This window comes from Engraulis encrasicolus, chromosome 8 (genome assembly GCF_034702125.1).
Source record: "Engraulis encrasicolus isolate BLACKSEA-1 chromosome 8, IST_EnEncr_1.0, whole genome shotgun sequence".
NCBI lineage: Eukaryota > Metazoa > Chordata > Actinopteri > Clupeiformes > Engraulidae > Engraulis > Engraulis encrasicolus.
The window spans coordinates 345,001-357,398 of record NC_085864.1 but is presented as its reverse complement, the minus strand read 5'-3'; the positions used below and the strand labels follow the sequence as shown (position 1 = coordinate 357,398).

Below are 12,398 nucleotides of genomic sequence, written 5' to 3'. Positions count from 1 at the left end.
CGCTAATGCAAATGGTTGTGCTTTGTGTGCTAGCCTCACGCTAGTCCTTAGCACCAGTCAGCTCCTCTATAGGCTATACTTGGTTGGCAGTTGTTTTACTGGTACTTCACAGGCAGAGGTGTGTGTGTGTGTGTGTGTGTGTGTGTGTGTGTGTGTGTGTGTGTGTGTGTGTGTGTGTGTGTGTGTGTGTGTGTGTGTGTGTGTGTGTGTGTGTGTGTGTGTGTGTGTGTGTGTGTGTGTGTAGGCCTATGTGTGTGGTGTTGTGGTCATGCCTTGAGAGGGAAAGATCGGGAAGTGCGTGTTCATGTTTTGCGTTTCCATGCATCTTCTACCTGCAGTGAAGCTTCTGTGAACACAAAAAGAATAACCAAATATGAGCTTCAATAGAAGGGGTTTAGTGTGGATCGCAACTGCTCATTACATTACATTACTCTTAGCTGATGCTTTCATCCAAAGCGACTCACAGATATTGTTTATCAGGCATTGGTTACAGTCCCTGGAACAATGTGGGGTTAGGTGCCTTACTCTTTGCACTTCAACCATGGATGCAGGTGAAGGAAGAGGTCAGGTGGGATTTAAACGTCCAACCCCCAGATTGAAAGACCAACTAGGCCACGGCTGTCCATGGCTACTTACCATCCGTCTGGGCTAGCCTAATTGTCATATTGATTATTACAGTTTTTCTCAATTGGTTTTGTACATTTCTCACAACAGAATAATAATTCTTAAAACTTTTTGTTCAATTGTAACTTCCTGGTGCCTTATCTTCCTTAACTGTGCACATCATAAAATCAGTTTCTCATTTCAGCATATAGCAAATGCTTTCGTCCACCATGCGATGGTTGTGTAAAATTCTCAGCTTTTCCGTACGTTATCAATTGCTTTTGTCATATCACTCAAAAAGTTTGTCACTGAATTCATGTAACTATCTCACCCCCCAAAACAGTTAGGTCCTAGGTCATAGTATAAGTCTTGACATGCAAAGTGATTTACCAAGCTGGCATAATATGTCAAGCACTGTATAATTTCCATTGGATTTCTGTCTATAAATATGATCTGATTTTGTAAATTGCTCGCAGGTAAATATTGACCCTCTCTAATCAAAGGCCGTAAAAGGGAATCATATTTCAAAGAGAAAACAGGCATGTAATACAACAACAGTCCCTGTACTGCATTACTCTATGCCTTATGTGCACTGTATAATTATGCTCCAAGCAAAATTACAAAATTCCAGAGTAGATTTATACAATATCAGTGTATTGTTTTAAATGTACAGTTTTTCTCAATTGGTTTTGTAAATTTCTCGAATCTCTCTCGCAATTTGCAAAACATAATATTAATTCTCAAAAGAGCTTTAACAAATGGCAAAACACTGGATGAACTGCAAAACAGAGTCTCTTGCTCAAAATTCTTAGTTTGTCCTTCAAAACCAAGTTTTTTTGTCAGTGAACGTGTCAGTGCCAGCAGAATGGTTAGTCTTTGTGTCATAGTGTATGGACAAGCTAGTCAAACCGATTTGTCATGTTGTCAATTGACTAGTACATTCTTGAGAATCTTTTCTGAAGTGAAATGTTTAGATTGGATGGGAAATGTTGTAAATTCGACTTTATATTACATTGATCAGATAGGATTGTACTAGATATACACCTGTTTATTGACAGGTTTTCTCATTGCAAAATTGAAAAAATAGCCAACTCTGGCTGAGGTGTCAAAGTGCACCCTCTACCACCCCTTTTTACTTTTCTTGCAGGCCCATGTGAAAAAAATATTGAACTGTAAAACAAAATACATTTGAAACAATACACTGATACTGTATAAAGTGCACTTACTGTCTTGTAAAATTCTAGGGAAATATTGTAGTTTTGCGTAGAGCGTAATTCGCCTTTGGCTAAGCCACGCCCTCTTTAGTTACAGTTGCTAGGTCGGACAGATAAACTTTCAATGCGGAGATATCAACATGATTTATGCAGTGACTGCAAATCGCAGCAGTTATTCACTCCTAATAAATAAAAAACGCCATTCATAGTATTTTGAATATAAGTAGGCCTATTTATTTTCTGAACGGTCATGCTATGCATCACAGCTGTTATGGGCTCTTCTCACATTGGTATCGATAGGCATTGTAACCAGCACCATGGTAAGCTGAGCTCGCATATTTTTTGAGCCCTGACTCAAACTTGCTAGACGAAAACGAAATCACACAGTGTGATCTTCAAAGCTACCACAGCAATGTGTAACATTAACGTTTGGCGTTTATATCTTCAGTAGCTTAACAAAATCACGTCCATCAGCTGCTAGTCAAAACACTCCTGCCGTGACCGATAGACAGTTAACTTTGCTAGCGGTGTTTCTTCATTAATTAGGTCAGAAATCCCAAATCCTACTCTGAAACAGGTTCGTGGTTTGCTTACAACCTTACTGAAAAGTGACACGAATGAGATGGTGGCATGATCGGAGCACACAAAGTATGTTTTTGATCCGTATGCTTTCTAGTCGAGTGTGAGGCTGCCGAGACCCTTCAAGTCAGACTATCCAGCTGCTAGTAATATTAGTCCGGTTTTAGGTAAAGAGGAAAGTGATTGCCACCTGTTACATCGCGGGGAAACTTGCACCTTTGTCACAAATACCCCAGGCACAATTTCCAATCATATTTTAATAATAATACGACCATATCTCGCTAACTACTTGAAAACATGCGATTTCAGCATTGAGTTCAATGGAGCGCTGTCAAAACTGTCCGAGGTCGTCCTTTTGCTGCGCTGTGATTGGTCAAAAAGCACTTTAGGGCGGGCCTTGGCCAAAGGTGAATTACAGTATTTCTGAATTGGTTTTGTACATTTCTCAAATCTCTCTCGCAATTTGCAAAACATAATATTCATTCTCAAAGCAGCTTTAACAAATGGCAAAACACCGTGGATGACCTGCAAAACCGAGTCTCTTGCTCAAAACCCAAGTTTTTGTGTCAATGAACGTATCAGTGCCAGCAGAATGGTTAGTCATTGTGTCATAGTGTGGTCCGTGTATGGACAAGCTAGTCAAATCGATTTGTCATGTTTCCAATTGAATAGTACACTCTTGAGGATCTTTTCTGAAGCAAAATGTCGTTTAGATTGGGTGGGAAATGTTGTAAAATTTACTTTATATTACATTGATCAGATAAGATTGTCCTAGATATACATCTAGACTATGACCTATTTATTGACAGGTTTTCTCATTGCAAAATAGGAGAAATAGCAAACTCTGTTTGAGGTGTCAAAATGCGCCCTCTACCATCCCTTTTTACTTGTCTTGCAAGCCCATGTGAAAAAAATCTAGAACTGTAAAGCAAAATAAATTTGAAACAATACACTGATACTGTATAAAGTGCACTTACTGTCTTGTGAAATTCTAGGGAAATATTGTAATTTTGCGTGGAGCGTAATTATAAAGGGCACATGAGGCATAGAGTGATATAATGCAGTACAGTGCCTATTGTTGTATTGCATGCCTGTTTTTTCTATCCCTTCTATTGCCTTTGATTAGAGAGAGTCAATATTTACATGTGAGCAATTTACCAATTCAGATCACATTTATACATAAAACTCCAAAGGAAATTATACAGTGTTCATCACATTATGACAGCTTGGTAAATCATTTTGCATGTCAAGACTTAAACTTATGACATGGGGCCTAAATGTTTTGGGGGGTGAGATAGTTTCATGCATTCAGTGACAAAGCTTTTTGAGTGATATGACAAAAGCAATTGATAATGTACGAAATCACTGAGAATTGTACACAGCAGTGGCATGGTGGACGAGAGCATTTGCTATATGCCGAAAACAATGAGAAACTGATTTGACCATGTGCAGAGGTAACACCAGGAAGTCACAATTGAACAAAGACTTTTGAGAATCGTTATTCTGTTGTGAGAAATCTACAAAACCAATTGAGAAAAAACTATATAAAGGGCACATGAGTAATAGAGTAATGTAATTCAGTACAGTGCCTATTGTTGCAATAGCATGCCTGTTTTCTCTTTTCCTTCTACTGCTTTTGATTAGAGACAGTCAATATTTACCTACGAGCAATTTACCAATTCAGATCACATTTATAAACAAAAATTATACAGTGCTTAACACATTATGACAGCTTGGTAAGTCATTTTGCATTTCAAGACTTATACTATGACCTTTGGCCTACAATTTTTTGGGGGTGAGATAGTTTCATGTATTCAGTGACAATGTATTTTGAATGATATGACAAAAGCAATTGATGAAGTACGAAAAAACTGAGAATTGTACACAACCATGACATGGTGGGCGAAAACATTTGCTACATGTTAAAAACAATGAGAAACTGATTTAACATGTGCACAGGTAACACCAGGAAGTGACAATTGAACAAACACTTTTGAGAATTATTAAGTCCTTAACAAGCCAACATGTATTCTACTTTTGGTATTCTACTTTTACAATAAATGCATAACCTCTCCAGCCTACTATGTTCCCCTTTTCCAGTCATGTCATTTAGAAAAATAGTAGGCCTAGTGGTTCAGGGGATATCATTTAATTTGATTTTTTCATCTAATATTTTTTTCATAGAAAAAGAAGGTTTTGACCTGAGCTGGGAGTAAGAGGCGGGGGGATTACCAGGGTACCGACACCCAAAAAGAGACTTGAGAGCTCTGATACTAGGGTGACCACCCATCCTGCGTAGCACGTGCGTGTACAGCGTTTGGAGCCAAAATCATGCGTCCCCCAAATTGACAATTTGTCCCGCATAATCAAGTGTGTCAGTAAAAATAAAAAATAAAGTAAATAATAACAATGAAAAATATATAGGCCTATATTTGGTATGAAAAGCCAAATGTTGGGGGGGGGGGGGGAGTTGGTGGCGCGTGAGTGTGCGCGCACGCCAGGGTCTGTCCCACATTGTCCCTCAGAAGCATGCCACTTTTCCCCCTTTGGACTTATTAGCAGGTGGTCACCCTATCTGACACTACATGTAGATGTCGCATTCAGCCTTTTAGCAATCATACTGGCTGCATTGTTTTAGGGTGGGATTCCTATTGTTTACCTCCACCTACAGTAAGATTTGTGTCACCTTGTTGCTAATTGATGTTCATTCAAGCAGCGTCAATCCTGCAAAAAGTTGGCGACGACCAAATTGACATATTCTATCCGATAGACAGGGCTGGTCATGGCAACATCTACTGTTCTACAGTATATCTATGGTTCCAATAGATGGGGAAGTCAACACCACATGTAGAGTTCTATATCTACACTACAGTATAGCCAGAGAGACTGGATAAGAGAAAGGTTCCATTGGCAGACCGAAGGACCGACCTATTGAAATGAATGGGACAGATTAATTTCATCTATTAAATCGCCATTGTAACTTTCTGGAGTTGTTGGTCTTTTGGAAATGTGTGCTTCAATCTGTGATTATGTCAAGTCTAATGGTGTAAGTTGTTACAGTTTGAATTATGTCAAAAAACAAACTTTCAAGTCAGGCAAATGTCATTGTAAAAGTGGTTAGCATGGTAACATTAGTGAAATCACAAATGTAATCATCTTAAACTGTGAACTGTAATTTTATTCACTAACACCCTGTCAGATATCAAGACTGATATTAGCTGAACTTGGCATGGTAATATATGATCATGAAGAGAGGTACCATCTGCTCAATTTAAGGTGAATCCGTGTAAGCGTTTGGCATAATTGTGTTGTTGTCATACTTTCATTCATTCTCAATGGCTGAGTCTGTTAGCTTGTAAGCTCTCCTTACAGACACACTAAATTATTTTTTTTTTACAGTTCAGAGTCAAACTTTGTTGACATCACTAAACGTTATAGACAACAACACACTATACAAAGTATAGTATTTCTTATGTTGAACCTTATTAAAATAAAATGCTTGTGCTTGATGCTGGCTGACACACCCCTTTAGGCAGACCAGAACCTGTTCATGCTTGGTGCCCATAGAAACCTATTATGTTGGCATATCTCCATAATACTCCTAGAATCTCTGGTATGGCTGTATCTCAACAGACAGACAGGAGCTCACAGGAGTGTGGAGCGCCACGAGGAGTTCAGGAGGAGGTATTACCTGTTGCGTGGGGAGGGGTAAGGCTTGAGCTGTGACATTTAGCCTCGGGTGTTGGGTACGCGACCTACTCCGATCCGATCGATGGGAACGTTTACTCGTCGCCGTGGTAACTCCACTACTTTCCTGTGAGCAGACAAACAGCAGAGGTCAAGCCTCATGGAGAACATCTTGTGGGTAGTATTAAGTCCAAAGGAGATTAGGGTACCCAGCTGCAGATACAAGTAAACCTATCCTTACACCTCCCCTACCGTTGAATAATTCCTCTGAATCTTTCTCATGTTCTTTCAGCCATTTTCCAATTATGGTGTTATTACTTTTCTGGCATGTAGGGCTGTCACAATATTCAATAAGTCAATATGTCATACAATACGTTTTTACAAGCATGATAACTTTTTTGCCACAATAAGTTATTGCATGATTCGTTGTTTTCCTCGTCACTCTTTCTCAGACTGAATAGTAGTTGAAAAAAGGGGGGATGACCCAGTGGGACAGTAACAAAAGAAAATTGTACAAGGAGGGGTGCAATGTAACTTAAGCGTCTCTAAGAAGCTCAGACAGTTCACACACAAAACGTCCCCAAGCAGATACATACACTCACCGTCCAATTTAATAGGAACACCTTTACAACTGTTCATTGAGGCAAATTTCTGATCAGCCAATCACATGGTGGCAACTCAATGCATTTATGCATGTAGACATGGTTGAGATGATCTGATGCAGTTCAAACCGAGCATCATAATGGGGACAGGTTATTTAAATGACTTTGAACATAGCATGGCTGTTGGTGTCGAAAGGGCTTGATTTGAGTATTTCAGAAAATACTGATCCACTGGGATATTCACACACAACCATAGGATTTACAAGGAATGGTCCAAAATAGAATAAAAAATTACAGTGAGCGCGGTTCTGTGGGCGAAAAGTGCCTTGTTGATGGCAGAGGTCAGAGGAGAAGGGTCAGACTGGTTTGAGCTGCTACAAAGGCAACATTAAGTCAAATAACCACTCATTACAACCGAGGTATGCATAAGAAAATCTCTGATTTCACAGCACATCAAATCTTGAGGCAAATCTTGAGGCAGCAGAAAACCACATTTGGTACCACTCCTGTCAGATATGAACAGGAAAACGAGGCAACAATTTGCTCAGGCTCACCATAAACGACACTAGAAGATTGGGAAAATGTTGCCTGGTCTGATGAGTCGTCATTCTACAACACTCAGGTGGAATGGTCAGAATGGTTTCAGGCTGGAGATATAATGGCATAAGGATATTTTATTAGCACAATTTGGGCCAATTAGAACCAAGTATTGTTTCAGGCAGTTAAGGCAGTTTTGAAGGCAAAAGGGGAACCAACCCAGCACTAGAGCGGTGTTTCTATTAAGTGGCCAGTGAGTGTATATAGAGTCCATATATATTATGTATCTGGGTGATTGTCACATGGTTATGTCAAACATTGGCAAGCATTTGGGTGGTTGACGTTAAGGGTGTAACGGCAAAAAAAAAAAAAAGTTTTTCCAATTCCTGAAAAAATTGATTAAAAAAATTAAAAAATAAAATAGAAAAAAATAAAGCAGTTAGTGGTCTGTGGAACATTTTTGAGAAAATGTGTCCTGCATCAACACATTGCATAGGCATGTCACACCGCAGGAAAATGAAGTCGCACCACAGGAAATTCACTGCATTGTGGCCATTTTAATCCTTTTGTATACATGACTGACATCTGAGCTCATGTTAACTTGATAAGGATATTGTGTTTAATCTTAATATGTGTTTTCATTTATAAAAAAAATAGTTTTCCTTCTATAAGAGCAGTCAAACCACAGGACACCATAAAATGAACCTAAGCATTGCGTGACAGAAACATTGCAATATGAAGACATATGAAGAGGTTAATAGTCACCTTAAGCTTCCACAACACTCTTCAATAACTAAGGTACTGACTGGTTAGGAGCCAGCCTTTAAGACCCTTGTAGTTGGCCTTGCAGCTGCCCGTTCACAAACATTGACATACATGTCACCCCACAGGACGCAATTTGTGTTACGAAATTGAACTTGTAGTTAATATTACTGTCTTGAGTTTTTTTCACATTCACATATCTTAATATAAAGTTAATATTTATGCAATCATGCCAAATGCTTCATATATTATTCAAAATTTTGCTGGTTAATTTATATATATATTATATTCCAGATTTCATTAATGTTACAGTCACACCGCAGGATATTTGACATATAAACCTTTACATAAATCTTAACAAAAAATGTTTCTTCTCATCTAAGACTAATATGAAACATAATGTATCACATCTTCTTTCATTGACATTTGTTTTTTAAAGGAAAAATAACAGTTTTGTAGGTTATTAACCAATGTTACGAAAAAACAAGGCGTCACGTCTCCCACCCATTTGTAGTTGATCATGTCAACATGGACCAAAGTACATTGTGGCAAAAAAAAAGTTTAAAAAAGTTTTTTTTTTTTTTTTTGTCCAGTAGGGCAAAGGGACAATTTAGCACCACCTCGTCCCTATCTGTGCATGCTTATGTTCAATGCATTCATAGAAGCTGGTGCTACAGACACACAGCAGAGAGACAGACAACTGCCAGTGCAAGCTACCACTGCAGCCTCCATCAGCTAGAACATCGACTGTGCTATGCTCTCAATACATGCATAAATCTCACACATTTAGGCGTTTGGTGAGAAAGCTTTGCTAGCCAGGCAGCACACTGACTGCAGAGCTATTTTGCTAGCTAGCACAGCTCGGGTCCAGACTCAACACAAAACACACTCCTTGCCATGCTAACTCCCAGATACAGATTAGCGACATAACATGCCAGCAGGGAGGCTGACTCTGTGCCTGTTTTTCAAAGCCTCGACAATTTTGGGACTATAACAGCCCCAGGGGGTGGGATGAAAAAAAGGAGAGAAAGGGGGCAGGAGAGGGATGAAACAGAGGGGAGATGGTTAAAGGAGAGTAAAGCGGGTGTGGAAGAATCGAGAAGGGTGCTTGAGAGGAGTGGGATGCATGAGAGGGGAGACAATTCAGGGCAAAGGGGCGTAGGAGAGGAGGAGGATGCAGGTGAGAGAAGAGGCAGGTTGGACTGGGGAGAGGGATTGGGGGTAGGAGGTTTTGTAAAGCATGTGATCTAGACAAGTCGTCCGCTGTGTTGCTGCCTGGTCCGCTCCACAGGTTGCCATGGCCGTAACAGAAGGAGCTGGGCTCCAGCCCATAAGGACTACAAACTTTGGCCGCAGCAGAGACACCCATGGTGTGTGTGTGTGTGTGTGTGTGTGTGTGTGTGTGTGTGTGTGTGTGTGTGTGTGTGTGTGTGTGTGTCTGTTGTCTGTGTCTGTGTCTGTGTGTGTGACGCTGTGTGTGTACCTGCTGTAGAGACGCCCTCGTGCTGTGTGAATACCAGCAGGGTCAGCTAATAAACACGCCTGCTCACAGGATTTCGGCCAGTCAAAATCACCACTCTCCTGGACACCGTCCAATCAAAGCTACCTGTGGCTTCCGCCCAATGAAAGCTACCGCTGACGGAGTGACAACCACTGTCAATCACTGTTTTACGTGGTGTGACGGTGACGGTGACGGATAGTGTGTGTGTGTGTGTGTGTGTGTGTGTGTGTGTGTGTGTGTGTGTGTGTGTGTGTGTGTGTGTGTGTGTGTGTGTGTCTGTCTGTCTGTCTGTCTGTCTGTCTGTCTGTCTGTCTGTCTGTCTGTCTGTGTCTGTGTGCGTGTGTGTGTGTGTGCGTGCATGTGTGTGTACGTGTGTGTATGTGTGTGCAGAACATTTAAACTATTATGAGTTGGGGAGATGAATGGGATACTGTAGACACTACTGTGTGTGTGTGTGTGTGTGTGTGTGTGTGTGTGTGTGTGTGTGTGTGTGTGTGTGTGTGTGTGTGTGTGTGTGTGTGTGTGTGTGTGTGTGTGTGTGTGTGTGTGTGTGTGTGCGTACGTGCATGTGTGTGCGTACGTGCGTGTGCGCGTGCACGTGTGTGCGCACTGTATGACATCACTGCTCAATTACCTGCTCTATTAGCCTATTAGCCTATTAGCTGGAGCTTCCATTAGACTATTAGCTGGACCGGAGCCTCCTCTGCACACACTGGGGGCCATTGTTGGCCAGGTCTCTATTTTTAGCAGAGGGGGGATCCAGGTTGGGGCCAAGACTCCACCAAAAGGAAGACATTAGCTGGCGATGGGGGGCAGGGAAGCTGGGGTGGAGGGGATCAATATATGGGGGTGTCCCTGTCTGTAGGATTCTTGTCTCTTTCTCTCTCTCTCTCTCTCTCTCTCTCTCTCTCTCTCTCTCTCTCTCTCTCTCTCTCTCGCTCTCTCTCTCTTTCTCTCGCTCTCTCTCTCTGTCCCTACTGCAGAGCTCTGGGATAATGACACATGTTTGTGACCTTGTCTAAAACTCCCTGCTTCTCCAGCTAGATAAATTGACACATACACCATCCCTTTAAAATAGCCAATGTGGCCCTACCGTGGCTGATATGGTAGGGCACACGTTTACCACTCGGCCAACCCGTGTTCGATTCCCGGTCTGGGTCCTTTGCCGGTCCTTCCCCGGTCCTTCCCCATGTCTCTCTCCCACCTCACTTCCTGTCTCTACTCAACTATCCTGTCTCACAAAAACTAATAATAAAAGGCTGAAAAGCCCCCCAAAAAATACTTTAAAAAAACAATAGCCAATGTGCACATTTTTAGCAAATGGATTTACGCAGTCTATTTTCAGCGTCCCGAATAATGTACTGTCTTCCCAATGCATTATAATGTGTTTGTCATCCTGTCCTTTCTCTCTATCATTCTCTTTATCTCGCCGTCTTACTTATCTTTCCCCCTATGTAATTTTTCATCTCTCTCTCTCTCTCTCTCTCTCTCTCTCTCTCTCTCTCTCTCTCTCTCTCTCTCTCTCTCTCTCTCTCTCTCTCTGTATGTGTGCATGTGTGTGCTTATATATTTTGTGTGTGTGTGTGTGTGTGTGTGTGTGTGTGTGTGTGTGTAGTGCCAGTGTTTCATATGTGTGTGTCTATGTCTGCACATGTTCATGTGCGAGGGTGTGTGTGTACCTCTGTTGGCCGGTGTGTCTGTGTGTGTGTGAGAGAGTATGTGTGTGTACCTCTGCTTGTTACTGCTGTTCTTGGTGTCGAGGGTGCTGATACTGAGGCGGTCAAGAGGCGTGTTGGCGCCGGGGAAACTCCTCTTCCGCTTGGTTTCCATGACAACATCGTTCTCCATCTGGACCAGCTGATCCAGCAGCAGCAGCTTTGCCGTGATGCCATCAGGTGACTTAGCAGACACCGGTCGACCCCTAGACACCGGCTACACACACACGCACGCACGCACGCACGCACGCACGCACGCACGCACGCACGCACGCACGCACACACACACACACACACACACACACACACACACACACACACACACACACACACACACACACACGTGAGCCATCCAGCCATGTTCAAACATATATTACAGGAAGGCAGTTTTTTGTCACCATCGGAGAATACGTCTCCAACAAGTATGATGTGCCTTTTGGAGTTGCTCAGGATAGTTGCTTGGGCCCTCTCCTCTTCTCTCTCTATATGTTGCCCCTGGGCTCCATCATCAGACAGCACAATGTTGATTTTCATTGCTATGCCGATGACACAAAATTATATATCTCTGTTGAGCCTAGCCAAACCACTGCCATTCATGCCTTGACTAAATGCATGTCTGCCATCACAGATTGGATGAACAGTAACTTCCTAAAATTAAATGAGGATAAAACTGAAGTGTTGCTCATTGGGCCTAAGAAAAAACGTGCAAAAATCCAGTCAAGCCTAGGTGACCTAAGCATGCACATTAAAAATAAGGTTACTAGCCTAGGTGTGGTCATAGACTCGGATTTGAGCTTTGAGCCTCACATCGACAAGATAACAAAATCTGCTTTTTTTCATCTAAGAAACGTCAACATAGTGCGCGACTTGGCCCCCCGACAAGACGCTGAGAAACGTATTCATGCCTTTGTCACCAGTAGGCTAGACTACTGTAATGCTCTCTTCTCTGGTCTCCCAAAAAAATTAATTGACAAATTGCAACTCATTCAAAATTCTGCGGCAAGAATCCTAACAAGAACCAGAATGAGAGAGCACATCACTCCTGTCTTGGCAGACCTGCACTGGTTACCTGTCTCATACAGAATCGACTTTAAGATTCTGCTGACAGTATTTAAAGCATTAAATGGACTTGCCCCTAGTTATATCTCTGACATGCTCTCTTTTTATGCCCCTGCTCGAGCTCTCAGGTCCACTGATG

The 12,398-nt window shown here is 41.8% G+C and overlaps 1 protein-coding gene across 2 annotated transcripts in view; it reads right to left on the bottom strand.

Annotated features, from left to right (window-relative positions):
- Positions 1-240: 240 nt before the first annotated feature.
- The window catches only part of ostn (osteocrin), a 28,709-nt gene continuing 16,551 nt past the window's right edge, over positions 241-12,398 (bottom strand). For both annotated transcript variants that reach the window (XM_063204251.1, XM_063204250.1), the window contains exons 3-5: positions 11,215-11,417; positions 6,088-6,210; positions 241-346 (exon numbers count right to left, since the gene is read on the bottom strand). In XM_063204251.1, the coding sequence (XP_063060321.1) occupies positions 6,126-6,210; positions 11,215-11,417 (288 nt within the window). In that variant the 3' untranslated portion in view covers positions 241-346; positions 6,088-6,125. The remainder of the gene's footprint in view (positions 347-6,087; positions 6,211-11,214; positions 11,418-12,398) is intronic.